Source organism: Macaca thibetana, chromosome 7 (genome assembly GCF_024542745.1).
Source record: "Macaca thibetana thibetana isolate TM-01 chromosome 7, ASM2454274v1, whole genome shotgun sequence".
NCBI classification, from domain to species: Eukaryota; Metazoa; Chordata; class Mammalia; order Primates; family Cercopithecidae; genus Macaca; species Macaca thibetana.
Window position 1 is genome coordinate 100,237,927 of NC_065584.1, and position 25,669 is coordinate 100,263,595.

The window sequence follows — 25,669 nt, forward strand, 5'->3', positions numbered from 1 at the left end:
TTTTGTATACGGTGTATATACAAAAAATTACACCATATACAAAAATTAACCCAAAATGTTCTTGCCACAAAAACAAAAAATTGGGTTACTACGTGAAATGATAGATGTGTTAATTTGCTTCACTATAGTAATCTTTTTACTACCTGTATGTAGCCTCATAATATCATGTTGTATACCTTATGCCAAATTAAATCGATTTAAAAAGAAATGTAACCCAAAATGGATCAAAGACTTTACCTTTAAAAGATAAAACGGTAACTTTGGGAGGCCAAGGCAGGTGGGTCACCTGAGGTCAGGACTTAAAGACCAGCCTGGCCAGCATGGCGAAACCCCATCTCTACTAAAAATACAAAAATTAGCCAAGCGTGGTGGCGCACGCCTGTAATCCCAGCTACTCGGGAGGCCGAGGCAGGAGAATCGCTTGAATCCCGGAGGCGGAGGTTGTGGTGAGCCGAGATCGCGCCATTGCACTCCAGCCTGGGCAACAAGAGCGAAACTCTGTTTCAAAAAACAAAGCAAAAAAACAAAACAAAACAAAACAAAACAAAAAAACCAAACCAAAAAACTAAAACGATAAAGCTCCTAGAAGAAAACGGGAAAAACTTCATGGCATTAGATTTGGCAATAATTTTTTAGCTATGACACTAAAAACACGGGCAACAAAATATATAAAGTGGACTACAACAAAGCCATCTTTTGTAACAAAAAAAATTGTAATCCTACTCCCGCAAAACTAATTAAAAAAAATTAAGTACAAAGTTCTCCAAAATGTACCATACCCTGGGGATTACACTGAACTTTGTTCATTTGTTTTCTTTTAATTCGGCTTTTTTGGTTGCCCTTCACCTACTTTTTCCCAGAGCCCTCCGTTGGGGCCTTCACTTGGGCAAACAACTAACGTAGTGGAACAGCTTTGACCTAACAATTTCTTCGTACCGAAGATGATCGCTTTTCCAGACAACTTAATAAACTTTGCTTTAATGGATGACTGGATGCAGAAAAAAATAAATAAAAATAAACCTCAGCTGCTCAGCAACGACTAAAAAAACCACCAACGGGCAATCCCTCCCTATGGCCACTGAGCAAAATTCCACCACCTCCCCTATACTCCGCCTACTGCCGAGCTCCCGGGTTCGGACAGCCCCGGGCCACTTCCGGGCCTTCCCGGAAGTCCCTCTCGCTTAGCAACCAAAGTAACCCGCAATGCGGAAGGGCGAGGGGATTGCGAGTCACCGAGTTTCCGGCGCGGCTTGAGGTACTGGGGAACCGCAGTCCCCCACCGGCCCAATGATATTGTTGCTGGGGTCTCTCCCGTGCCCAGCAATGTTGTCAGTAAGCGGGCGGCACTCCCTTCCAATAGGTCTTTTCTTTTTTTTTTTTTGAGATGGAGTCTCGCTCTGTCGCCCAAGCTGGAGTGCAGTGGCACGATCTCGGCTCACTACAACCTCTACCTCCCGGGTTGAAGCGATTCTCCTGCCTCAGCCTCCTGAGTAGCTGGTATTACAGGCGCGAGCCACTGCGCCCGGCTAATTTTTTTTTGTATTTTTAGTAGGGATGGGGCCTTGCCATGTTGGCCAGGCTGGTCTTGAACTCCTGACCTCAAGTGATCCATCCGCCTCGGCCTCCCAAAGTGTTGGGATTACAGGCGAAAGACGCCGCGCCCGGCCCCTTCCAACTTTTTTAGCGGGGAAGGGTGCTACCATTTCTTGAGCACGTATGTATCAGGCTCCATCAGGCACGTCACAATCTAACCTGATAATTACACAACCCATCTCACTGATAAGTAAGCCAGGTTTGGAGGGTTGAGGCCCCCAACCTGAGGGAGGTGACTCAGGGACACACAATTAGTCCTGCTTTGCTGGAGGACAGATATGCAGCCTAACAGTCCCCCATTCAGGAGGCTGGAGAAGCAGCAGCAGCAGCTTAAACCTTAACCCAGAGGTTTTATTTTCCATAACGTCTTAGGAACTAGTACTTATATAATCTCAAGTCCCTGAGGGGCCAGAGATCCCACCATGCAAAATAGCAAACAGACCCAAGACTTGGGGAGAGGCAGTGAGTGCATCACAAATGGATGGGTACATCTGATTCCCACACGCGGGGCTCAGCTTAGTTAGTAGGAGACCTTCAGATTAAGAAAAAATGCAAGTCTTTTTTTGGCCTGTAGTATCTGGGAAGGATGGAGGGAGTTCGGGAGGCACAGAAAAGATGGTGTATGAATCCTGTCCGGCCTGAATGAGGCTGGAATTGTGCCTCTGGACAGCTTCAAGCACTGATCAGAGTGTCAGCCCCCGCTCCTTGAACAGATGCTTTAGCGCCTCTTCCAGTTGCCGGTTTGTTCCCTGAAGCCCCTTCACCACTTGCGCTGCCCACTCGAAGTATTCCTGGACTCGATGTTCTGACCATCCTGCGTAAGAGTCGACAGAAACTTGCTAGCGTGATGTCAAGGAAAGCACTGCCTTTTCCCCACTTCCTGGCAAGCCTGGTTCAAGGCCATGAGTTCCTGATGGGATGAGCTGTCCTGAAAACTTCCCCTTGGCCCAGCTATTGTATTTTTACCGTATGAAAGAAGAGTAAATAGTGGTCCAGTAGGATTAATTTGGGAATTAAGAATGCCCAGGGTTTTTCAGGGGAACTGATCAACCTGTGTCTTCAGAAGGCGGCACCCCCCTACCCTTTCCCTTAGAGCCCATAGGAAAGCGTACCCTCTGGGGTGCAGCGATTCAGGTCCCTCAGATTGTACAGCTTGTCTGCCAGTTTCACCAGTTTGGCCCCGGGGCTACTGTGGGGCGCTTGCTCCACCTGCAGCCGCTTTCTCTCCAGCTTGGGCAGAGTCTTGTCATCTGTTACCTCCTCCACCAGGCGCCGCACCTGTGCCCCAAAGTGTAGCTCCACCTCATCCAGGGTGGTGTCTGTGTCCTCCACCGTGTCATGGAGCAGGGCCGCCTGGGGACAAGTTCCCACTTAGCCCTGAGATGTCAGCGAAGGGATGCCCATTGCTGAACGGGGCCCCTGATCCCCATCCCAGTCTCCTGGCAGAGAAAGGGGAAAATTACCTGTAACACCACAATGTCAGTGATTCCCGCCTCGTGGGTCAGGATCCGAGCCACACCTGATGGGGAGGGGCAAAGCAGGAAGTCAGGTCGGAGATAGCTCCAAGGCGGTGTGTTGTGGGTTTTGGAGAGTCAGATGTGGCCCCTCCTGGCCTCTCACTAGCTGGGTGACCTTGGTCAAGTCCCTCACCCTCTGGGTGTCAACCGACAAAGGGAACGATCATGCCTACCGCTCCAGTTGTTACGAGGCTTAAACGGTATATCGCACTAAGCTTGGGACAAAATAGGTGCTCAATGAGCTGCACGCACCCCACGTATCCTTCCCAGTCCCCACCCCCGGTGCCGCAGCCGGTGCTCCGCGGCCGACGAGCCCACCGATGGGGTGGTTGATGTAGGGTGTCCCTTCGGGGTCCTTCCGCCGCTGCTGCCGGTGCTTGCGAGCAGCGAAGTCGGCAGCCTCCAGCAGCTGGGCGGCCTCGGAGCCCATCGCGCGGATGGGGCGGGCGACGGCGGCAGCGGGTGCCAGGACGGAATGTTTACAGCGCCCCCTGGCGCCGGGGAGGCCCGGGGATCGTGGAGGCTAATTCAGCGGGCTGTGTTGGGCCTGCCCCAGATGAATTCCTCTAGAGCTGACATGCCCCGGCGCAGAGAGCAAGCGATGTGGAAAGCTGCCTTCAGCATCACAGCCGCCAGCTCAATGTACTCTGTTGGAGGTGCAAAAAGAACATAAGCCTGGCTCTCTGGGAGCCCACCGTCTGTGGAAAAGAGGAAGACAGACAAGAAATAAGGCAGTGGTCTCACAGTGCGCTGAATCCAGGGTGGGAAGGCTCAGGGGACTATGGGAGCAGGAAGAAAGGACAATCCACCTACCCTCAGAGTCAGAGACAGCTTCTCCCAGAAGCTTCCCCCATGAACAATCTTCAACCTGGCAAAGCTCTGAAAACTCTCCAAGTGTTCTAAAAATAGTTCTCCCTGCAGGGATGGGCCAGGTTCTGTGGGCGGGGGAGCCTCACCTTTGGACCCAGGAGACCCTAGGGCCTGACCTGAAAAATCAGAGCCTTCACTGGGAGCCCTGCCTAATTGCTTCAGACTTAGGCTCCCAGGTAGCTGTGACGTTTCTGCAGGAACTGCCTTTGTTCTCAGTGTTGCAGATGAAATTCGCATTGCCTTCTTATGCCATGAGAGCTCCTATTTCAGTCTCTAGGCACCTTCTGTGGGCCCCTGGGGTGATGAGTATTGTTATTGGTGTTCTGGAAGCATGATGTTGTCAGGCTTGGGTAGGCACTGGAATAACACTTAATTCTGCTGGCTGGTGGCCTTGAGCCTTCCGGAGAAATTCCCTGTCTTAGGGCAGCTGAGGGGTAAGAGAGACCTGATGGTCCCTATGGAACTCCTCTGTGAGAGGGGGTTCCCTATTAGCTAAGTATACTCTAATTAGACAGGTAGCTTTTGTGTTCTGGCTGGTAGCTGGGGCAGATGAGGCCCAGGGGAAAAGCTAATAAAGGACTCACCCTTGGTTTTCAGCTAGTCTTGGTGGTTGCCATGTAGCAGAGGTTAGGGAGGGAAGCCCCACATGCTGGAAGTGAGGTCTTTGGGACCTGAAATAGAAGGGTCGGAATTCCCAGAGCTTCCGTGGCAGCCTGGAAGTTGGAGAATGGGTAAAAACATATTTGGCTCTAAATGCTTGTTTGTTCTTCATACTAATGGCTCAGCTGCTCTGTCATCCCTCATTCTGTCCTCTAGTCCTTTGAACCTTCTCTCCTTCAGCAGTTTGGCAATGCAGGCCCCACGTGTTCCAACAGGAGATAGAAACCCAGTCCCTGTCATCTCTCTCTAAAAGCCTGTGATAGAGAAGCTTCAGACTTGTATTAATGGTGCCTGAGGGCCTTGGGGCTTTGATTTTTATTTCCTTATTTATGCAGTCATGGCCTAGAAAGAGAGATGTTAGAGTTCCCAGGACCAGGACAGAGGTGGTGGTGAAATCTCATGGGCGTCTGGAGAAGAAGGTCAGGCCCCTTGCTGACAGGCCTATCCGTGGGGCTACTGCTGCTCTTCAGCTGGGTGACCCTTGTCCAGTCAACCTCTCTCTCAGGTACAGCACTTACCCCTGTGGCCCACCTGCCTATCGTGCTATGGGCTATTCCTGGGAACTGGAACTGATGGGGATGAATGGAAGGGCGCCTGCTCTTCCGGTAGGGGCTGATCTCTTTTACTCTCCAGTAGGGGTGGAGTGGGCTGTGGAAAGATCCCTCCTGCTTATTTCTAGCCCCCCAACCTCTCTCTTCAGCTGTGGTCCACCACCCTCACTTGTGCCAGACCACCCGGGATGTCAATGGCCACCACTACCCTGGTTTCTTTTGCCCTCGTCTCTCTGATTCTCCAGAGGAAGCCTACTGCTGCCACCTGCAGGCTGCAGGGGGCTCCTGCTGCACCCGGGCTGAATTTGAGGCCCTGTACCAAGTCAACCTGTCCGCTCTTCCGCCCCCGCCCATCCTCAGGTGAGATCTCCAACCCCGGAGCCACTGGAACATCGTCAGGGTGTTCCAATATCTGGGGCTCTGTTCCTAAATTATGGGGTGGGAGGCTTGTAACTTACAGACTAGTGAAGGGACAGACCGCAACAGAAAATCGTGTAGATCATGATTACAATTACAAGGGAGAAGTTCAGGGGGCTGTGCAAGCGGGTAATAGGGAGCCATACTGAATCTGCCCATGGGTGGCTCTAGGATGAGCTCCTAAATTCGTATGCAAATGTGTGTATGTAAGACTACACTTATTTGGGGATGGAGTCCCGAGCTTTCTCCGGACTCCCAGGGGTTCTGTACTCCCACAGAGCGCAGCAGCCAGAGCGCGGCCAGGGCCGGGATCCAGATACTTTTTTCTCTCCCGCAGGGGCCCAGGACAACTCCTAGTGCTGGGCCTCTACAGCCTACTGGTTGTGACCCTGATGACCGCAGACCTTGTGCACTTCTGCTGCGATCGGGGCCGGGGTCGGGGCTGGAGCCACCGCAGGCCTCCCTCTGGGTCCTCCGCCGTGAACTCCTGCAGGTCTCCGCGGGGACAGCTTAGGCGCGCCCGGAGCTTGCCGGCACCTGCGATCCAGAGTCGAGTGCCCCGCCCCTGCCCGGGCGCGCTAACTCTTTAGCCCTGCCCCTCTCTGACTCCACCTCCGACGCAAGAGTGGGGCGGGGCAGCTCCCGGCAGCGTCCGGAGCCAGACTCGTCCCGCCCCAGAGACTGCGCCTGCGCGGGCACGGGACACCCTCTCCGCGATGACTGTGAGTGGTCCAGGGACCCCCGAGCCCCGGCCGGCCACCTCCGGGGTGCGTACCCAATCCCCGCGCCATCACCCCTTCGCACCCGCCCTGACCATCCCAGGCCTCCTTCTCCCCATCCATGAGGCTCGTGCCTATCCCTTCTCTTCTCCAGGGCTCTGCCCCGAACCCCCTCCGACGTTTCCGCCCCCTTTCTCTCTACAGGCCAGCTCAGTGGAGCAGCTGCGGAAAGAGGGCAACGAGCTGTTCAAATGTGGAGACTACGAGGGCGCCCTGGGGGCCTACACTCAGGCCCTGGGTCTGGACGCGACGCCCCAGGACCAGGCCATTCTGCACCGGAACCGGGCCGCCTGCCACCTCAAGCTGGTGAGGGAGCCTGGCGCTCTTCCCCTTGCCTGCCGGGCCCCGGTTCGCCCATCTCAGCTGATGCTTGGGCCCCAGCTGGGAATTCAAGCTCCCAGGCCATCCCCGCTTGCCAGATGTCTTTTGCACCTCAGCGTGAAGGGGGATCGGGTGACCTTGGACAGCGAGAGTACCCCTGCTGCCTGGTTAGTGCCTCGAAAGGGAGATGACCATTCTTTCAGGCTCCTGTCTTTCTCTTACAGGAAGATTACGACAAAGCAGAAACAGAGGCATCCAAAGGTAGGGGAATGGTGGACCCTCGTGTGGAGCTGTAGGGCTTCTGTGGTGGGCAAGGACTCTGGGACCGCTGCACCATCACATTCTCCTCCTTTGGCCCCAGAGACACATCTGCCTTCTTTCTTTCCCACTGCCTCGGGCCTTTCCTTTTCTGCAGCTACCCTCACCTTTTCTGAGGCTGAAGCACCGAGCCCCACATTCGTCCCCCTACCTTCTGGCCTTTCCTCGAGATCTTTCCCTACTGCTCTTGCCTGGAGATGGCGGCCTCATGGGTGCTGACAGCGCTCCTGTTTGTGCTCAGCCATTGAAAAGGATGGTGGGGATGTCAAAGCACTCTACCGGCGGAGCCAAGCCCTAGAGAAGCTGGGCCGCCTCGACCAGGCTGTCCTTGACCTGCAGAGATGTGTGAGCTTGGAGCCCAAGAACAAAGTTTTCCAGGAGGCCTTGCGGAACATCGGGGGCCAGATTCAGGAGAAGGTATCTGAGTGACCCAGAGAGGTGGAAGCTTGACTGGTGGTGGTGAAGGGATCTGGGCCAGGGGTGCAGACACAGTTCTCCAGACAAGAGATACTGATGGCCAGTGAACATATAGAATTCTGGTTAACCTTGCCTGTGGCCAGGGAAAAGCAAATTAAGATGACAGCGTGTTACTGTTGATTTGGAGGTCTGTTTGGCAGACATTTAAAAGTTTGTATACTTTTCAAGAAGGAGAGAGGCAGACACATCAGTGGTGAGGCTGGTACAGCTCTTTTGGAGAGTACTTTAGCATATCAAATTTGAAATGAGCGTATCTTTTGATCCCATATGTTTACTTCTTGCTGTTTCTCTCACAGAAACCTTGCCCACATGCACAAGTAGACATGTGTATGTTTATTTCAGCCTTTTTTGTAGTAAAAGCTTGGAACTTGCCTCAATGCCCAGCCATAGAGGAATGGCTGAATAAATTGGGTAATGTCCTTACTAGAGACTCTTACATAGTTACTGAGAATGGGTAGATACACACATATTGAAATGGAAAGCTCTGGGACACTTGTTGAATAAACAAAGCAAAATAGGCAGGGCATGCTGTCTCATGCCTGTAATCCCAGTGCTTTGGGAGGCCAAGATGGGACGATCACTTGAGGCTAGGAGTTTGACACCAGCCTGGGCAGCATAGTGAGACCCTGTTGCTACCAAAACTTAAAAAGTTAGCTGGGTGTGTTGGCACACCCTTGTAGTCCCAGCTACTTGTGAGGCTGAGGCAGGAGAATCCTTTGAGCCCTGGATTTTGCAGTTACAGTGAGCTATGATTGTGTCACTGCACTCCAGCCTGGATGACAGAGTGAGGCCCTGTCTCTTTTGAAAAAGAAAAGAAAAATATATGATAACACATATAGTATTATATCATTTATGTTAATGATCCCCTGCATAGCAAAATAATGCTATATTTTTTCTGTGGGTACACTTGGGTATATAAATACAAAGGAAAATATTTAATTTAATTTATGTATTTATTTATTTATTTTTTGAAACAGAGTCTTGCTGTGTTGCCCAGGCTGGAGTGCAGTGGTGTGATCTCAGCTCACTGCAACCTCTGCCTCCCAGGTTCAAGCAATTCTCCTGCCTCAGCCCCCCAAGTAGCTGGGACTGGGACTACAGGGGCGTGCCACCACGCCCAGCTAAGTTTTTGTACTTTTAATAGAGACAAGGTTTCACTGTGTTGGCCAGGATGGTCTGGAGCCCCTGACCTCGTGATCTGCCCACCTCGGCCTCCCAAAGTGCTGGGATTACAGGTGTGAGCCACTGCACCCAGCTGAAAATATTTTATTTTTAAAATTTATTTTTATTTTTATTTTTTTGTTTATGTATTTTGAGACAGGGTCTCACTCTGTCACCCATGCTGGAGTACAACCTCTGCCTCCCAGGCTCAAGCGATCCTCCCACCTCAGCCTCCCAAGTAGCTGGGACAATGCGTGTCACCACGCTCGCCTAATTTTTATATTTTTGGTAGAGACAGGGTTTTACTGTGTTGCCCAGGTAGCTGGTCTTGAGCTCCTGGGCTCAAGGGATCTACCCACCTCAGCCTCCCAACTTGCTGGGATTATAGGTGTGAGCCATGGCACCGGGCCAAATATGCATTTTTGTTTCTTTATTTTTTCAGGAAAATATTTTATTTTATTTATTTATTTTTTTGAGACTGAATCTCACTCTGTCGCCCAGGTTGGAGTGCAGTGGTGTGATCTCAGCTCACTGTAAGCTCCACCTCCTGGGTTTACGCCATTCTCCTGCCTCAGCCTCCAGAGTAACTGGGACTACAGGTGCCTGCCACCATACCCGGCTAATTCTTCCGTATTTTTAGTAGAGACGAGGTTTCACCATGCCAGCCAGGATGGTCTCGACCTCCTGACCTCATGATCCACCTGCCTTGGCCTCCCAAAGTGCTGGGATTACAGGCATGAGCCACTGTGCCAGGCCTAGGAAAATATTTTAAAAGATATACATCAAAATGATAACATTGCAACCCCTAGGGAAAGGAATGGGATTGAGAGGACTTTCCAAAGGAGACTGCATCACCTGTTCATATTTTTTTAATAAAGAGAAGTTGTATAAAATATATATGTTTTTAAATTAGGAGAAAAGAATCTAAAGACCATTATGAACTATAACCAAGCTCAAATTCACTAGATAATTTGATGTTAAAATGCTGACACAGTGGAAGCAGATAACATGATGGCAGACACCTCACTGAAATGTTGAAACCTGGGAAAGCAAATAGGTTTTCTCTCTCAGTGCCAACTCTGATTGGCAGTGGCTGCCCAGAATCATATGTTGAGAAGAATTAGGAAGCAGATTGCCTGAGCTGAGCAGGGGAACATGCCATGACTGGTTAGTCATGGCTGCCATGGGTGCGAGAGAAAAAGGCAGGTGGCCCACATGCTAGGCTTGTGCCACCATCTATGCCCAGGACTCTGGGGGGTGGGGGTAGGCCTAGAATGATCTTGCCCATTCAGATTATTATTATTATTGAGACAGAGTCTCACCCTGTCACCCAGGCTGGAGAGCAGTGGCAGGATCTCTGCTCTCTGCAACCTCTGCCTCCCAGGTTCAAGCGATTCTCCTGCTTCAGCCTCCTGAGTAGCTGGGATTACAGGCGTCTGCCACCACACCCAGCTAATTTTTGTATTTTTAGTAGAGACGGGGTTTCACCATGTTGGCCAGGCTAGTCTCGAACTCCTGACCTCAGGTGATCCGCCTGCCTCGGCCTCCCAAAGTTTTGGGATTACAGGCGTGAGCCACTGTGCCCAGCTCAGATTATTTTTAAAACAGTCCAAAGAGATTTCTGGAGCTAAAGGAAGTGTTAGCAACTACCTCACAATCTGCCAGCTCCCTGGCAGGAGTTATAAATGCTTAGTTCAGTGCCATGGGCAGCCATTCACACTGCCACAACGTAGATGGCACCACTGTGAGTGGGTTGCTTTGTAGCTGACAGGATGCCTCCCCTCCCGAAAGGCACTACAGCATGGGCGCTTCCCCTGCTGCCCAAGCAGGAAATCGCTCGGAAAGAAAAACAACTGCGGGAAATTTAGGAGGCACTGCCAGGCATGTCTCTTCCTGCCCAGGGTAGCTAGGTGCTAGCCCTGAGCCTAGACATCTTCACTGTGCCTCCCAGAGTGAGGAGCCAGAGACAAATGAATAGGGAATATGATGTCTCTGGCCAAGAGCCATGATTTCTTCCATGCTTTGTTGGTTTGTCTAGGTGCGATACATGTCCTCGACGGATGCCAAAGTGGAACAGATGTTTCAAATACTGTTGGACCCAGAAGAGAAGGGCACTGAGAAAAAGCAAAAGGTATAGGCCCCGGGCTGAGTCAGTAAGTGAGCTCCCACAAGAGCCACCCATCCATAGTACCCTTCACCCATGTAGGCCCCAAAGGCCCCTGCTGCCCTGCTCTGCAGCTCCTCCAATCGTGCAGCTGGGCTCATGGGGCCTGGATGGGAGATCTGAGGGTCTGGGGCTTTAGCGTGAACCAAGGAGTTCACAGAGTGCCTTGCTGGCCAAGCCCTGTGCCAGGAGCTGGGTGTACGGAGGTAACTGAGGCACTGTCCCAGCCCCTCAGGCTGTGCTGGGGACTCATTTGCTCTAACCATCAATTCTGAGAGAAGGCTCTTCCCTCTACTTACAGAGGAAGCTAAACTTCAAAGAGGTTATTTTTTGGCCATGATCACTCAACTGTGAAGTGGAAGCAGTGAGGTCTGGGGCTCAGGGCCCCTGCTCACCAGTGCTGCGTCCTATGCCACGTGCAGTGTCAACATTATAATGTACTTCCTTTGACGTAGGCTTCTCAGAACCTGGTGGTGCTGGCCAGGGAGGATGCTGGAGCAGAGAAGATCTTCCGGAGCAATGGGGTTCAGCTCTTGCAACGTCTGCTGGACACGGGAGAGACTGACCTCATGCTGGCAGCTCTGCGTACGCTGGTTGGCATTTGCTCTGAGCATCAGTCACGGGTAGGTGGAGTGGAGAGGCTGGTTACTGCTTCAGTCCCTTTGTCTGTCCATCCGTCCCTCCGTCCACCTATCTGCTCATCTGCCTATCCACTCATCTACCCATCCATCCATCCATCCATCCACTCTTCCACCCACCCTCTACCCCTTATGTTATTCTAAAAAGACCTTAGGCCAGTCATGGTGCCTCACACCTGTAATCCCAGCACTTTGGGAGGCTGAGGCAGGTGGATTACTTGAGGTTTCAAGACCAGCCTGGGGGACATGGAGAAACCCCATCTCTACTAAAAATAAAAAAATTAGCCAGGCGTGGTGGTGTGCACCTGCAATCCCAGCTAGTCAGGAGGCTGAGGCACGAGAATTGCTTGAACTCAGGGGGTGGAGGTTGCAGTGAGCCGAGATGATGCCACTGCACTCCAGCCTGGGTGACAGAGCGAGACTATCTCAAAAAAACAAACAAACAAACAAAAATAACTTAAGGCAAAGTACAAGGAAATACGTGTAACAAGAGAGAAAAAATAAAATGGGGTGAAAAAGACCAACATAAATTAGGATGAAGTGGGGCTAGCAAGAGCAAAAACAGTCCTGGGGTACCCCAAGCACTTGCTTTGTGGGGGGCTTACAAGTGTGAGCCCCAGCTTTCCTGCAGCCAACTCCCAAAAACACATTGGTCATTGACTCCTTCAGTGTCCATATGGCACAAGCAAGCTCATTGCCCAGAAAAGGGCACTTGTCCTTGCTCTAAAGATCAAATTGTCATTTCCTCTGGAGCAGAGAGTCCTCATAGTGAGTGATGTGGTCAGCGATGTCACCACTGCATCTTTTTTTTTTTTTTTGAGACGGAGGCTCACTCTGTCGCCCAGGCTGGAGTGCAGTGGTACGATCTCGGCTCATTGCAAGCTCCGCCTTCTGGGTTCACGCCATTCTCCTGCCTCAGCCTGCCGAGTAGCTGGGACTACAGGCATCCGCCACCACGCCCGGCTAATTTTTGTGTATTTTTAGTAGAGACGGGGTTTCACCGTGTTAGCCAGGATGGTTTTGATCTCCTGACCTTGTGATCCGCCTGTCTCGGCCTCCCAAAGTGTTGGGATTGCAGGCGTGAGTCACTGCGCCTGGCCACCACAGCATCTCTTTACCATTGAGACAGTGACCAGACACGTAGGGCTTGGCCCCAACATGATTCTCAGCACGGATGGTGGTGGCCCAGCATGGACAGTTCAGCAAGAACAGTCCTGCTCCTGGGCCAGTGTGGTGAAGTCCACATACCCCTCTTACCTGAGCTGGCTTGCTCCAGGGGAGAGGGAACCAAAGACTAGACCCTTGGTTGCTTTTAGGGGAGCCCACAATTCCTAGATAGGAGTGGAACTGTGAAATAGTCAATGAAATCTCTTTAGGCTGAGCTTGGGCTGCATTCTGGGTTTCACAAGGCTAAGATTGGTAAAAGCATATGCATTCTGTTCCCTCCTGCCTTCTGGTCCATCCCAGTTCACAGTCTTGGCCAAGGACACTCAGCTGCTAAGTGGAAGCAGTCAGGATCAGGGCTCAGTGGACCAAGCAGGCCTTCTAGGGTTCTCCAGCTTAGAAACGGGGTGGAGAGGTCTCATGGGCCCATTCCGTGCACATTCACATCCCCAGGGTGTGGAAATCCACATCCCCAGGGTGTGGAAAGAACCTCAGGGTTTAGATTGGGGAAGAACTAGACCATTAAGCCTTGTGGTCAGGTAGCTTTGTCTAGGTTTAGGTCTTTTTCTTGGGGAGACATGAGCTAAAGCAACTGCTCCCAGGGCCACAGTATACTGTGTCTTCTCTGGCACCAAGGAGAGGTAGTAGGGCATTGCTCTGGAATGTTTCCTTTAGGAAGTCTTTCTAACAAAATTATCCTGCCATTACCCTGGGTCACGCCATCTGTTCTGTCTTGGTTTCACCTGGAGCTGGGCCTTCCACCCAATTCTCTCCTTCTGGCCATATTCTCTAACTTACAGTTAGGGATATCTGTGGCTGCCCTTGACCAACTGGAAGCTTCTGTCCACCTCTCCCACCGCAGACAGTGGCAACCCTGAGCATACTGGGAACTCGGCGAGTAGTCTCCATCCTGGGTGTGGAAAACCAGGCTGTGTCCCTGGCTGCCTGCCACCTACTGCAGGTTATGTTTGATGCCCTCAAGGAAGGTGTCAAAAAAGGATTCCAAGGCAAAGAAGGCGCCATCATCGTGGGTGAGTGGAAGCAGGTCTGGGGTCTTTTGGATGTTACTGTCATGGAAGGGATGGGGCTGAGCCAGCCAGGCCAGTTTTTTGGGGACTAGAATTGGAGCTGCAGGTTGTTTGGAATACGGTTTGGTGACATTATTTTACTCTAGATTCTCAGCAGCCAAGGTGTCTCAGGACAAAGCTGGAGCTCAGTCTGGAGCCTGGGATGTGGATCCCCCCTTCCCTGTGTCTCCCTGGTTTGTTGAAGTTCAAGGGCCAAACAGGGCTGGGCTGCTGTGGAGCCCACTGATGTCTTCTTGTTGCCAGATCCTGCCCGGGAGCTGAAGGTCCTCATCAGTAACCTCTTAGATCTGCTGACAGAGGTGGGGGTCTCTGGCCAAGGCCGAGACAATGCCCTGACCCTCCTGATTAAAGCAGTGCCCCGGAAGTCTCTCAAGGACCCCAACAACAGCCTCACCCTCTGGGTCATTGACCAAGGTAGGTGAAATAGTTCACAAAAACTTGCTTGGGCAGCTGAAGTTTGTTTATCCTTAGGAGTAGTAAGAAAAGTTGTGAGTGGGGCCAGGCATGGTGGATGATGCACTTTGGGAGGCAGGGGGTCACTTGAAGCCAGGAGTTTGAGATTAGCCTGGGCAACATAGCAAGACCCTGTCTCTATGAAAAATTTAAAAAATTAGCTGGGCATGGTGGTGTGCGTCTGCAGTCCTAGCTACTCCAGAGACTGAGGTGGGAGAATTACTTAACCCTGGGAGGTCAAGGCTTCAGTGAGCTATGATTGCATCACTGCAGTACAGCCTGGGCAACAGAGGGAGACCCTGTCTCAAAAAAAAAAAAAAAAAAAGGAAGAAAAGTTGTGATTATCTCCAGCCATGTGTCTGCACTGAAGTGTGTCCTTTGGCCCAGGAGGATGCTGGAACTGAGAAGATCTTCCAGAGCAATGGGATTCAGCTCTTGCAACACCTACTAGACATAGGAGCTACCCTTAGGGGGCTCAAAGTTAGACTCTTCTATCATATGTGTGTGCAGATACATGCACATTGAATGGGCCTGCAAGCAGGTTAGCAGAGAGGCTGGATTAGCTTTCTGTATCTTTTTTTGTTTTGAGATGGAGTCTCACTCTGTCGCCCAGGCTGGAGTACAGTGGCACGATCTCAGTTCACTGCAGCCTCCGTTTCCCAGGTTCAAGCAATTCTGCCTGAGCCTCCCAAGTAGCTGGGATTACAGGCACACATCAGTATGCCCTGCTAATTGTTGTATCTTTAGTAGAGATGGAATCTCACCATATTGGCCAGGCTGGTCTCGAACTCCTGACCTCAAACAATCCACCCACCTTGGTGTCCCAAAGTGTTGCGATTACAGTCATGAGCCATTGCGCCTGGCCCCTTTTTTTTTTTTTTTTTTTTTTTTTTTTTTTTTTTTTAGTGAGCATATATTACTTCCATACTTAGAAAAAAAAATAAAGGTAGATATATCAATTCATCTCTCTTTTCCCCTAAAACATAAATAAGAGCTGGGTGCGTTGCTTCGTGCCTATAATCCCAGCACTTTGGAAGGCCGAGGCGGGCAGACCATGAGATCAGGAGTTTGAGACCAGCCTGGCCAACATGGTGAAACCCCATCTCTACTAAAAGATACAAAAAATTAGCCGGGCGTGGTGGCACGCACCTGTAATCCCAGCTACTCTGGAGGCTGAGGCAGGAGAATCGCTTGAACCCAGGAGGCGGAGGTTGCAGTGAACTGAGATCGCGCCATTGCACTCCAGCCTGGGCAACAGGGCGAGACTGTCTCAAAAAAAAAAAAAAAAAAAAAAAAGATAAATAAGAAAAGCTCTGCAAAGGCCCTGCATGAGCAGGGCCTTTCACAATGATCCTGTGAGGTGTGGATATTGTGTTCACAATGATCCTATGAGGTGTGGATATTCCTTTCCCCTTAGTTTTACAGATGAGGATCCTCAAAGCTCCAGAGCATTTGGCCCCAGGGGCAGGGTTGGCATGCAGGCCTCACTTCTGAGGTCCTTCCCGATCCTATAGCTGCCTCCCTTAGGTAGCAGATCAGCTAAGCAGATTCTCTGGGCTGCCCTGGACGCAGTTGTCAGAACTCTGTAGCCTTCTTGTCTTGCTTTTCTCCGCATCTCCTAGGAAGGCTCTTCCTTTTACTTGTAGGGGTTGTAACTAGTGTTCTAATTTCTAAATGGGGTGTCTTTTCAGGTCTGAAAAAGATTTTGGAAGTTGGGGGCTCTCTACAGGACCCTCCTGGGGAGCTTGCAGTGACCGCGAACAGCCGCATGAGCGCCTCCATTCTCCTCAGCAAGCTCTTTGATGACCTCAAGTGTGATGCGGAGAGGGAGAATTTCCACCGACTCTGTGAAAACTACATCAAGTAAGGAAGTCTGTTTCACCTCCTGTTGCCAGGGATTCCAGCAAAAAAGTTCTGACTCCTTGAGGAGGGGCAGAAATGAAAGGTTTCCAGCAGAAAGAGTAGGCTTAGGGAGGACTAGTTGGGGGCTGGACGAAGGGAAAGTGGCCCCAAGGCCCACTTCCTGTTCCAAAGTGGCCTCCCCGGGGAGGTTCTTTCTCAAATCAATGTTCCAGTAATGCAACAAATGCCATCAAGCACGTACTGGGTTTACCAAGCACTTCCTACGCATCTGTTCTCACACAGGTGAAACATGACAGTCCTAATTATTTTTTTTGAGACGGAGTTTCACTCTTGTTGCCCAGGCTGGAGTGCAATGGCACGATCTCGGGTCACCGCAACCTCCGCCTCCCAGAGTTCAAGCAATTCTCCTGCCTCAGCCTCCTGAGTAGCTGGGATTACAGGCATGCGCCTGTGAGGTCTCGAACTCTGACCTCACACCTGAGGTGATCTGCCTGCCTTGGTCTCCTAAAGTGCCGGGATTACAAGCGTGAGCCACTGCGCCTGGGCAACAGTCCTTATTCTTAAATGAGATTATAGGCTGGGCGTGGTGGCTCACGCCTGTAATCCCAGCACTTTGGGAGGTGGAGGCAGGTGGATCACCTGAGGTCAGGAGTTCGAGACCAACCTGGCCAACATGGTGAAACCCCATCTCTACTAAAAATAAAAAAAATTAGCCAGGCGTGGTGGTGGATGCCTGTAATCCTAGCTACTTGGGAGGCTGAAGCAGGAGAATCGCTTGAACCCAGGAGGTGGAGGTTGCAGTGAGCCGAGATCACGCCATTGCACGCCAGCCTTGGGGACTGAGTGAGACTCTGTCTCAAAAAAAAAAAGAAAAAAAAAAGAAATCAAAGGAACTTACAGCTGTTGAGGAGAAAACTGATGATAAATTATGAAATAAGCAGAATCATTTCAGAGCTTAAGTCCAGGAAGGGACATCAATGGTGATGTGGGAGTAACCTGTGTTAGATACTATGTCAGGGAAGGCTCGAGTGAAAGTGTCGATAAAGAAAATCAGCCACTGTTGTCCAGGTGGAAACGTCCTAGTCCTCCCATTGGCAACTTTCCTGCTGTTTCTGCCCAAGTAGTGCAGGTGCCTGGCCAGTGGAGGGGAAGGGAGGAAAGAAGAGTCCCTTTATGTTGGCCTTGGTGTGACAGCTGTCACCCTGTGCCCCTCAGGAGCTGGTTTGAGGGCCAAGGGCTGGCCGGGAAGCTACGGGCCATCCAGACGGTGTCCTGCCTCCTGCAGGGCCCGTGTGACGCTGGCAACCGGGCCTTGGAGCTGAGCGGTGTCATGGAGAGTGTGATTGCTCTGTGTGCCTCTGAGCAGGAGGAGGAGCAGCTGGTGGCCGTGGAAGCTCTGATCCACGCAGCCGGCAAGGCTAAGCGGGCCTCATTCATCACTGCCAATGGTGTCTCACTGCTGAAGGACCTATATAAGCGCAGTGAGAAGGACAGCATCCGCATCCGGGCCCTGGTGGTGAGACGGTGGGCCTGGGGTGGGTGGGCAGGCAGCCAGGCAGAGGTCCTGGTCCAGCTGGTATTGCAGGGTGCGGTCCCAGCACACTCTAGATGAAAATAAGGAATATTGTAATTCTAAAAAAATTAGCCAGACTTGGTAGTGCATGCCTGTAGGTCCAGCTACATGGGAGGCTGAGACAGGAGGACTTGAGCTCAGGAGGTTGAGGCTGTAGTGAGCCCCCCATGTCACTGCACTTCTGCCTGGGCAACAGAGCAAGACCCTCTCTAAAATGAATGAATGAATGAATGAATAAATGAATGAGATTCTGGGCCTTGTTGTGGCCAGAGACGTGGGCATGGCTCCTCCCACCACAGGGCTTAAGGCTGGGCCTACAGGGGTCATGCAGCGTTCCCGGGAACTGGTGGTTTGGGGGTTTGGGGACTACCTGGCCCTCCATGAGCCTGTTGTGGCTGTGCACCCTGTGGAAGCTGGTCTTCCTCCATGGGGCACTCAGTCCTGGATTTCTCCATCCCATAAGGATTTTGGCTGTGGCTGAAGCACGTGTCCTCTCCCCACACACCTCTCCACTTCACCTGCAGAGGGCTTCTTTGTGCGACGTGGAAGGAAACAGAGCCATTCTCAGTGTGGCCTGGGAAGGGGTTGGGCCCATGACGGTCCAGTGGCCAGCACGTCAGTGTCTGCAGATGCTGTGTCATGCGGCCACCCACTAGCTGATTTTGCTGCCACATGCTCTAGGTGGTGGTCTGAAGGGAGAGGGTGCTGATTTGTCTGTGTAGCCTCCAGCGGGCCATGGCAGAGTGCCAGGGAGGGAGTCCAAGCCAGGTATGGAGGAGCTTAGCTCCTGCCTCCTTCCCCAGAGGCCAACTGGTCTTGCCCTCTTCCTCCAGGGACTCTGTAAGCTTGGTTCGGCTGGAGGGACTGACTTCAGCATGAAGCAGTTTGCTGAAGGCTCCACTCTCAAACTGGCTAAGCAGTGTCGAAAGTGAGTCGTCTGGCCTTGCTGTGGTCCCCCACCTGTGGGGATAGATCTTAAGACACGAGGGTCTGGGTGGGAGTTGGGGCCTCCTCCCTGTCCTGCTCTCAGGCTCAGGCAGGGGCTGCAGTCTGGATCCTGGTACGTGAACTGCTTCTATACATTGAAGGGATGCCCAAACCCTTGGTTTTTCCCCCTTGGCCTTGGTGTGCTCCTCCCTACCCCCAATCCTGAGGGTTGTCCACTATCCTGCATGTCCCCAGGTGGCTGTGCAATGACCAGATCGATGCAGGCACTCGGCGCTGGGCAGTGGAGGGCCTGGCTTACCTGACCTTTGATGCCGACGTGAAGGAAGAGTTTGTGGAGGATGCGGCTGCTCTGAAGGCTCTGTTCCAGCTCAGCAGGGTAGCTCTGTGGTTCCTGCTGTCAGCCTGGAGACACTGTCTAGGATTAGAGCTTATCAGGCTTTCTTGGCAGGGCTTGGCCAATGGGGTCTTTTGACTCCAGGGAGGAGGGCTGGTGACTGAGTGGCTTCTCCGTGTAGTGTGGGCACGTTGGCCAGCACCAGTGGTGTTAGCAAGGACGTTCTTCTTGGAGGAGCTGGGGAGGTCAAGTTTGTAAGCTCCCAAAATCTGGGGCCTGGGGAGCTTCCTGAATTCATCCTGTACCCAAGGGTCCCAGCTGAGGGTGGAACTGGGGGCCTGGGCCTGGACAGCATTTATCTGAGTGCTGCTCTGCCCCGGGATGCCCATGTGAATGCCTCTCTGTCCTGGCAGTCTGAGGAGAGGTCAGTGCTCTTTGCGGTGGCCTCGGCGCTGGTGAACTGCACCAACAGCTATGACTATGAGGAGCCTGACCCCAAGATGGTGGAGCTGGCCAAGTATGCCAAGCAGCACGTGCCTGAGCAGCACCCCAAGGTGAGGGGCCGCCAGAGGGGCTGGAGGGTTCCCCACCATGGGGACCAGCTAACCCAGGGTATCCACAGCAGAAAACCTCTCTCTTTTTTTTTTTTTTTTTTTTTTTTTTTTTGAGATGGAGTCTCGCTCTGTTGCCCAGGCTGGAGAGCAGTGGCGCAATCTCGGCTCATTGCAAGCGCTGCCTCCTGGGTTCACGCCATTCTCCTGCCTCATCCTCCTGAGTAGCTGGGACTACAGGTGCCCGCCACCATACCCAGCTAATTTTTTTGTATTTTTAGTAGAGATGGGGTTTCATTGTGTTAGCCAGGATGGTCTTGATCTCCTGACCTCGTGATCCGCCTACCTCAGCCTCCCAAAGTGTTGGGATTACAGGCGTGAGCCACTGCGCCCAGCCAACAGCCTCCCTTTTAAGCCAGTTTGTTTCCCTTTGTCTGGCTGTTTTATTTATTTATTTTATTTTTTATTTTTATTTTTTGAAATGGAGTCTTGCTCTGTCGCCCAGGCTAGAGTGCAGTGGTGTGATCTTGGCTTACTGCAAGTCTGCCTCCCGGGTTCACGCCATTCTCCTGCCTCAGCCTCCTGAGCAGCTGGGACTACAGGTGGCCACCACCAAGCCCAGCTTATTCTTTGTATTTTTAGTAGAGACAGGGTTTCACCGTGTTAGCCAGGATGGTCTCAATCTCCTGACCTTGTGGTCCGCCTGCCTCGGCCTCCGAAAGTGCTGGGATTACAGGCATGAGCCACCGCGCCTGGCCTGTCTGGCTGTTTTATTTCCCAGTTCCTCAACTGCTGCTGTGAGAAGGGTCCCCCTTTCTCTGTGAGTCAGTCCAGGCCCCTCTCCTAAGCTGTCTCCTCCCCCAGGACAAGCCGAGCTTCGTGCGGGCTCGGGTGAAGAAGCTGCTGGCGGCAGGTGTGGTGTCGGCCATGGCGTGCATGGTGAAGACGGAGAGCCCTGTGCTGACCAGTTCCTGCAGAGAGCTGCTCTCCAGGTAAGCCAGCCTTGGTGGGAGCCAACCTTTCCCAACTCCTGAGCCTCAGGGCTGTGGATGTGGCTCCAGAGGGTGTAGGTTCCAGTGCTGTGGGCCTCTTAGAGCGACAGGGGCTGCCTGCCTGGCTGCCGTCCTTGCTGAGCCCAGAAGTGGAGCGTCTGCCTGCCAGAGTCCCAGAGCCGCCTGCGCACCACTGCCTTCTCCCCACAGGGTCTTCCTGGCTTTGGTGGAAGAGGTAGAGGACCGAGGCACTGTGGTTGCCCAGGGAGGCGGCAGGGTAAGCTGGTTTACTCCCCTCTTCCTGATGGCTGAGCCGTCAGCCTATAAAACATGACTCAGCAGCTGCCATGCTAGAGCTGGGTGTTAGATGTGGGACAGAAAAACATTATTCATGGCCAGAGGAACATTGTCCCGCTGAGAGAGTGACACGGAAGCGGGCAGGCTCCTTGGCCCCTCCACACTGGTGGCTGTGAAGGTCCTAGGCTCTACTATTCCTTTGTCTCATTTACCTCCATGGCCCTGATGCCCAGCACAATCCATGTCCAGCCCTTATGAGGTGTTTCAGGAAGTGTTTGGGTGCAGAGGGTCTGCACAGGGAGTCAAGCCTGGGGAGAGGGAGGAGGGTAAAGGTGGGACGGTCAGGGACTGGGGGCCTGATGGTTGGGGTCTTACACTCCCAGGCATGTCCTAAGCAGTGACGGGCTTGTTCCTACAGGCACTGATCCCGCTGGCCCTGGAAGGCACGGACGTGGGGCAGACAAAGGCAGCCCAGGCCCTTGCCAAGCTCACCATCACCTCCAACCCCGAGATGACCTTCCCTGGTGAGCGGGTGCGTATCTTCCTGCCCCGTCCTTTCTTCTCCCTCTGTCCCTGATGGCCTGTGGGCTGGGCTGTAGCTCCCCTTTGGGACCAGCAGGAAGTTTCAGCTTTGCCAAACCCTGGGGCAGGGAGTTCAGCCTGAGACAGCAGTACTCTCTTAGGGGTGGGCTCCTCCCTGCAGGGTTGGTGGGGCTTGTGGGGCCTGCAGCAAGTACCCGACAGGTGGGTGCATGTTGCAGATCTATGAGGTGGTCCGGCCCCTTGTCTCCCTGCTGCACCTCAACTGCTCAGGCCTGCAGAACTTCGAGGCGCTCATGGCCCTAACAAACCTGGCCGGGATCAGCGAGAGGCTCCGGTAAGGTCCCTTGGGATTGCGGGGCCTAGACCAGGCATCAGGATTTGGAATATCCCCCACAGCAGTTTACACAGTGGGAAATGCTCCTCGGTCATTGGCTTCTGCGAGCCTCACAGTGACTCCTCTGCATCATTAGAGAGGAGGAGACAGGCCAAGAGGCAGCATGGCATGGCAGACTCTAGAGTCAGACTGCCTAGCTTCCCTGATTGCAAATGGGTAACCTCAGGCAAGTTATTTAACTGCTCTGCCTCAGTTTTTCCCTCTGTGAAATGGGATGATTATAGTACCTACCTCATGGCATAGTGATGAGGAGAATAAAATGAGAAAATACACTTAAAAGTACTTACTACATGGGTACCTGGCCCCTAGCATTGTGCCATATCAGCATGTTTTAGTTTTTTTTTTTTTTTTTGAGACGGAGTGTTGCTCTGTTGCCCAGGCTAGAGTACAGTGGTACAATCCCAGCACACTGCAACCTCCACCTCCCAGGTTTAAGTGATTCTCCTGCTTCAGCCTTCTGAGTAGCTGGGATTATAGGCGCACGCCACCACGCCCAGCTAATTTTTGTATTTTTCTAGAGACATGGTTTCACCACGTTGGTCAGGCTGTTCTAGACTTCCTGACCTTGTGATCTGCCCACCTCAGCCTCCCAAAATGCTGGGATTACAGGCATGAGCCACTGCGCCCGGCCAGCATGTTTTAGTTTTATTACTAACTGTGACTTTGAATATATTACTCATTACTTAGCCCGTTTCCTATTCTGCAGAACAGTAGTGATGATGATCACACTAGTACCTTTACCGTAGGGCCATGGTGAGGATTAAGTAAGATGATCCAGGTGCCTGGTCAGGGTAAGTACTCAGATGAGGCCGGGCACGGTGGCTCACGCCTGTAATCTCGACACTTTGGGAGGATGAGGCAGGAGGATCACTGGAGCCCAGACGTTCAAGCCAGTCTGAGCAATGTAGTAATACCTCGTCCCTATTTAAAAAAGAAATTAAGGAGAACATCAGGAACAATAGCTAATGGATGCTGGGCTTTTAATACCTGGGTGATGGGATGATCTGTGCAGTAAACCACCATGGCACACGGTTACTTATGTAACAAACCTGCACATCCTACACATGTACTGCTGAACTTAACAGTTGGAAAAAAAATTAGCAAGGTGTGGTGGCATGCACCTGTAGTCCCAGCTACTAGAGAGGCTGAGGCAGGAGGATCACTTGAGCCTGGGGGATCAATGCTACAGCAGTGAGCTGTGATCATGCCACTGTACTCCAGCCACTGTACTCCAGGGTGACAGAGTGAGATCCTGCCTCAAAAAAACACAAGAGCAAAAACCCTCAAATGTTAGGCGTTAGCCTCACCATCACAACCACCCTGGTCTTCTGCCTCCTAATTTTGAGTATTTTCCACAATCCTATGCTATTTCCCAGGCCTGGTTAGAAGGCTAAGAAGCACTGTAGTTCCTGTCTGGTGCAAGAGGGTCCTTGGACATTACCAAGAGAAATCCTCAGCCCAGGACTTGATTGCATGAGGGTGTGGGTGCAAGGGTGGAGCGGATGTAGAAACTCTGATGATGCTGCCTGTGTTAGTCTGTTCTTGCATTGCTGTAAAGGAATACCTGAGACTAGGTAATTTATAAAGAAAAGAGGTTTAATTGGTTCATGGTTCTACAGGCTGTGTAAGTATGGCATCAGCATTTGCTTAGCTTCTGAGGAGGCCTCAGAGAGCTTTTTCTCATAGTAGAAGGCAAAGCAGGAGCAGGCACGTCACCTGGTGAAAGGAGGGGGAAGAGACAGTGGGGGGAGATGCCACACACTTTTTTTTTTTTTTTTTGAGATGGAGTCTCCCTCTGTCATCCAGGCTGGAGTGCAGTGGCATGATCTTGGCTCACTGCAACTTCCACCTCCTGGGTTCAAGTGATTCTCCTGCTTCAGCCTCCCCAAGTAGCTGGGACTACAGGTGCGCACCACCACGCCCAGCTAATTTTTTTTTTGTATTATTAGCAGAGACAAGGTTTCACCATGTTGGCCAGGCTGGTCTCGAACTCTTGACGTCAAGTCATCTGCCTGCCTCGGCCTCCTAGAGTGCTGGGATTACAGGTGTGAGCCACCACACTCGGCCGAGATGCCACACACTTTTAAACAACCAGATCTCATGAGAACTCATTATCACGAGGACAGCACCAAGCCATGAGGGACCCATCCCATGACCCAGTCACTTCCCATCAGGCCCTACCTCTAACACTGGGGATTACAGTTCAACATTAGGGTTAGAAGGGACAACATCCAAACTGTATCCCTGCTGCTTCCTCCTGTGGCCCTGCAGGCAGAAGATCCTGAAGGAGAAGGCTGTGCCCATGATAGAAGGCTACATGTTTGAGGAGCATGAGATGATCCGCCGGGCAGCCACAGAGTGCATGTGTAACTTGGCCATGAGCAAGGAGGTAAGGGTTGATCCAGGTGCTCATGACAGGTGGGGATGCAGAGGTACCTGTGCCCTGGCTGGGCTTTGCACCCAGCTGACTTGGTCCACTCCCCACATCTGGCCACAGGTGCAGGACCTCTTTGAAGCCCAGGGCAATGACCGGCTGAAGCTGCTGGTGCTGTACAGTGGAGAGGATGATGAGCTGCTACAGCGGGCGGCTGCCGGGGGCTTGGCCATGCTCACCTCCATGCGGCCCACGCTCTGCAGCCGCATTCCCCAAGTGGTCAGTGCCTCTTCTCAGTGGGGGAGTGGGGACGGACCAGGAACTCCCAGCATGGTGGCAGCTGAAGGGGACAGTCCTAGGGTGTGTGGGTGTGTCCCTTGCCAAGTTTGAGCCTGTTGCTTGGGGGTCATATCTACCCTGTTTCTCACAGACCACACACTGGCTGGAGATCCTGCAGGCCCTGCTTCTGAGTTCTAACCAGGAGCTGCAGCACCGGGGTGCCGTGGTGGTGCTGAACATGGTGGAGGCCTCAAGGCAGATTGCCAGCACCCTGATGGAGAGTGAGATGATGGAGATCTTGTCAGTGCTAGCTAAGGGTGACCAGAGCCCTGTCACAAGGGCTGCTGCAGCCTGCCTGGACAAAGCAGTGGAATATGGGCTTATCCAACCCAACCAAGATGGAGAGTGAGGGGGCTGTCCCTGGGCCCAAGGCTCATGCACATGCTACCTATTGTGGCACAGAGAGCAAGGACAGAAGCAGCTTTGGCTGGTGGTGGCTGGCATGCCCAATACTCTCGCCCCTCCTCGCTTGCTGCCCTAGGATGTCCTCTGTTCTGAGTCAGCGGCCACGTTCAGTCACACAGCCCTGCTTGGCCAGCACTGCCTGCAGCCTCACTGCGAGGGGCCCTTTCTCTGTACTACTGTAGTCAGCTGGGAATGGGGAAGGTGCATCCCAACACAGCCTGTGGATCCTGAGGCATCCGGAAGGGCACACACATCAGCAGCCTCACCAGCTATGAGCGTGGCCTGAGCCTGCTATCAGGCCTGCTCCTCCAATAAAAGTGTGTAGAACTCCACTGTGTGCCCTGTCCTTGGGCAGGGAGGGCTGCTGTGGGTGGGAGTCTCTCAGTGTGGATGAGTATGGGTGTGAGCTGGGCATGGGTGAGTGTGCAATGGAGCTTCACAGTGGCAAAGCCACCTCCATGGAAGGAATCCAGTGGATTCCCCAACCAGGGCCCAATGAGTTGCTGCTTAATCCTATTGGAGGGACAAAGAGTAAGCCTAGGAAGCTAATCAATAAGAAACTCGCCAGATGTGGTGCCTCAAGCTTGTAATCCCAGCACTTTGGGAGACAGGCAGGTGGATCACTTGAAGTCAGGGGTTTGAGACCAGCCTGGGCAACATGGCAAAACCCTTTCTTTCTTTTTTTTTTTTTTTTTTTTTTTTTTTTGAGGCTGAGTCTGGTTCTCTTGCCCAGGCTGGAGTGCAGTGGCCGGATCTCAGCTCACTGCAAACTCCGCCTTCCGGGTTCACGCCATTCTCCTTCCTCAGCCTCCCGAGTATCTGGGACTACAGGCGCCCGCCACCTTGCCCGGCTAGTTTTTTGTATTTTTTAGTAGAGACGGGGTT

The 25,669-nt window shown here is 52.4% G+C and overlaps 2 protein-coding genes across 4 annotated transcripts; one reads left to right on the top strand and one right to left on the bottom strand.

Annotated features, from left to right (window-relative positions):
- Nucleotides 1–1,179: 1,179 nt before the first annotated feature.
- On the top strand, nucleotides 1,180–25,116 carry UNC45A (unc-45 myosin chaperone A). 2 transcript variants are annotated; one of them, XM_050797610.1, is made up of 23 exons: nucleotides 1,180–1,255; nucleotides 4,976–5,145; nucleotides 5,341–5,551; nucleotides 5,946–6,330; nucleotides 6,532–6,693; nucleotides 6,933–6,969; nucleotides 7,268–7,443; nucleotides 10,703–10,795; nucleotides 11,284–11,451; nucleotides 13,493–13,661; nucleotides 13,962–14,132; nucleotides 15,863–16,034; nucleotides 17,250–17,550; nucleotides 18,441–18,535; nucleotides 18,790–18,931; nucleotides 19,303–19,443; nucleotides 20,305–20,432; nucleotides 20,643–20,709; nucleotides 21,148–21,261; nucleotides 21,491–21,606; nucleotides 23,938–24,055; nucleotides 24,164–24,319; nucleotides 24,471–25,116. In XM_050797610.1, exons 4-23 carry the CDS (start codon nucleotides 6,325–6,327, stop codon nucleotides 24,726–24,728), a joined length of 2,790 nt encoding a protein of 929 aa, XP_050653567.1. In that variant the 5' UTR covers nucleotides 1,180–1,255; nucleotides 4,976–5,145; nucleotides 5,341–5,551; nucleotides 5,946–6,324; the 3' UTR covers nucleotides 24,729–25,116. The 2 variants fall into 2 exon arrangements, with proteins under 2 accessions (XP_050653567.1, XP_050653566.1); XM_050797609.1 differs by lacking the exons at nucleotides 1,180–1,255; nucleotides 4,976–5,145; nucleotides 5,341–5,551 and having other exon boundaries at nucleotides 6,275–6,375.
- HDDC3 (HD domain containing 3) lies at nucleotides 1,924–3,586 on the bottom strand. 2 transcript variants are annotated; one of them, XM_050797623.1, is made up of 4 exons: nucleotides 3,429–3,586; nucleotides 3,057–3,112; nucleotides 2,706–2,946; nucleotides 1,924–2,407 (listed from the first exon to the last, which is right to left on the bottom strand). In XM_050797623.1, the coding sequence occupies exons 1-4, from the start codon at nucleotides 3,538–3,540 to the stop codon at nucleotides 2,277–2,279; spliced, it is 540 nt and encodes a 179-aa protein (XP_050653580.1). In that variant the 5' UTR covers nucleotides 3,541–3,586; the 3' UTR covers nucleotides 1,924–2,276. The 2 variants fall into 2 exon arrangements, with proteins under 2 accessions (XP_050653580.1, XP_050653579.1); XM_050797622.1 differs by having other exon boundaries at nucleotides 3,363–3,585.
- Nucleotides 25,117–25,669: the final 553 nt, after the last annotated feature.

Coding starts and splice junctions, on each gene's coding strand:
- HDDC3 (XM_050797622.1), bottom strand. CDS start 3,540: ATGGGCTCCGAGGCCGCCCAGCTGCTGGAGGCTGCCGACTTCGCTGCT. Junction 3,113..3,362: donor GACTGGGAAGGATACGTGGG/GTGCGTGCAGCT, acceptor CCTCCCCATCAG/GTGTGGCTCGGATCCTGACC. Junction 2,947..3,056: donor CTGACATTGTGGTGTTACAG/GTAATTTTCCCC, acceptor ACTTGTCCCCAG/GCGGCCCTGCTCCATGACAC.
- UNC45A (XM_050797609.1), top strand. CDS start 6,325: ATGACTGTGAGTGGTCCAGGGACCCCCGAGCCCCGGCCGGCCACCTCC. Junction 14,133..15,862: donor CCTCTGGGTCATTGACCAAG/GTAGGTGAAATA, acceptor GTGTCTTTTCAG/GTCTGAAAAAGATTTTGGAA. Junction 21,607..23,937: donor GGGATCAGCGAGAGGCTCCG/GTAAGGTCCCTT, acceptor GTGGCCCTGCAG/GCAGAAGATCCTGAAGGAGA.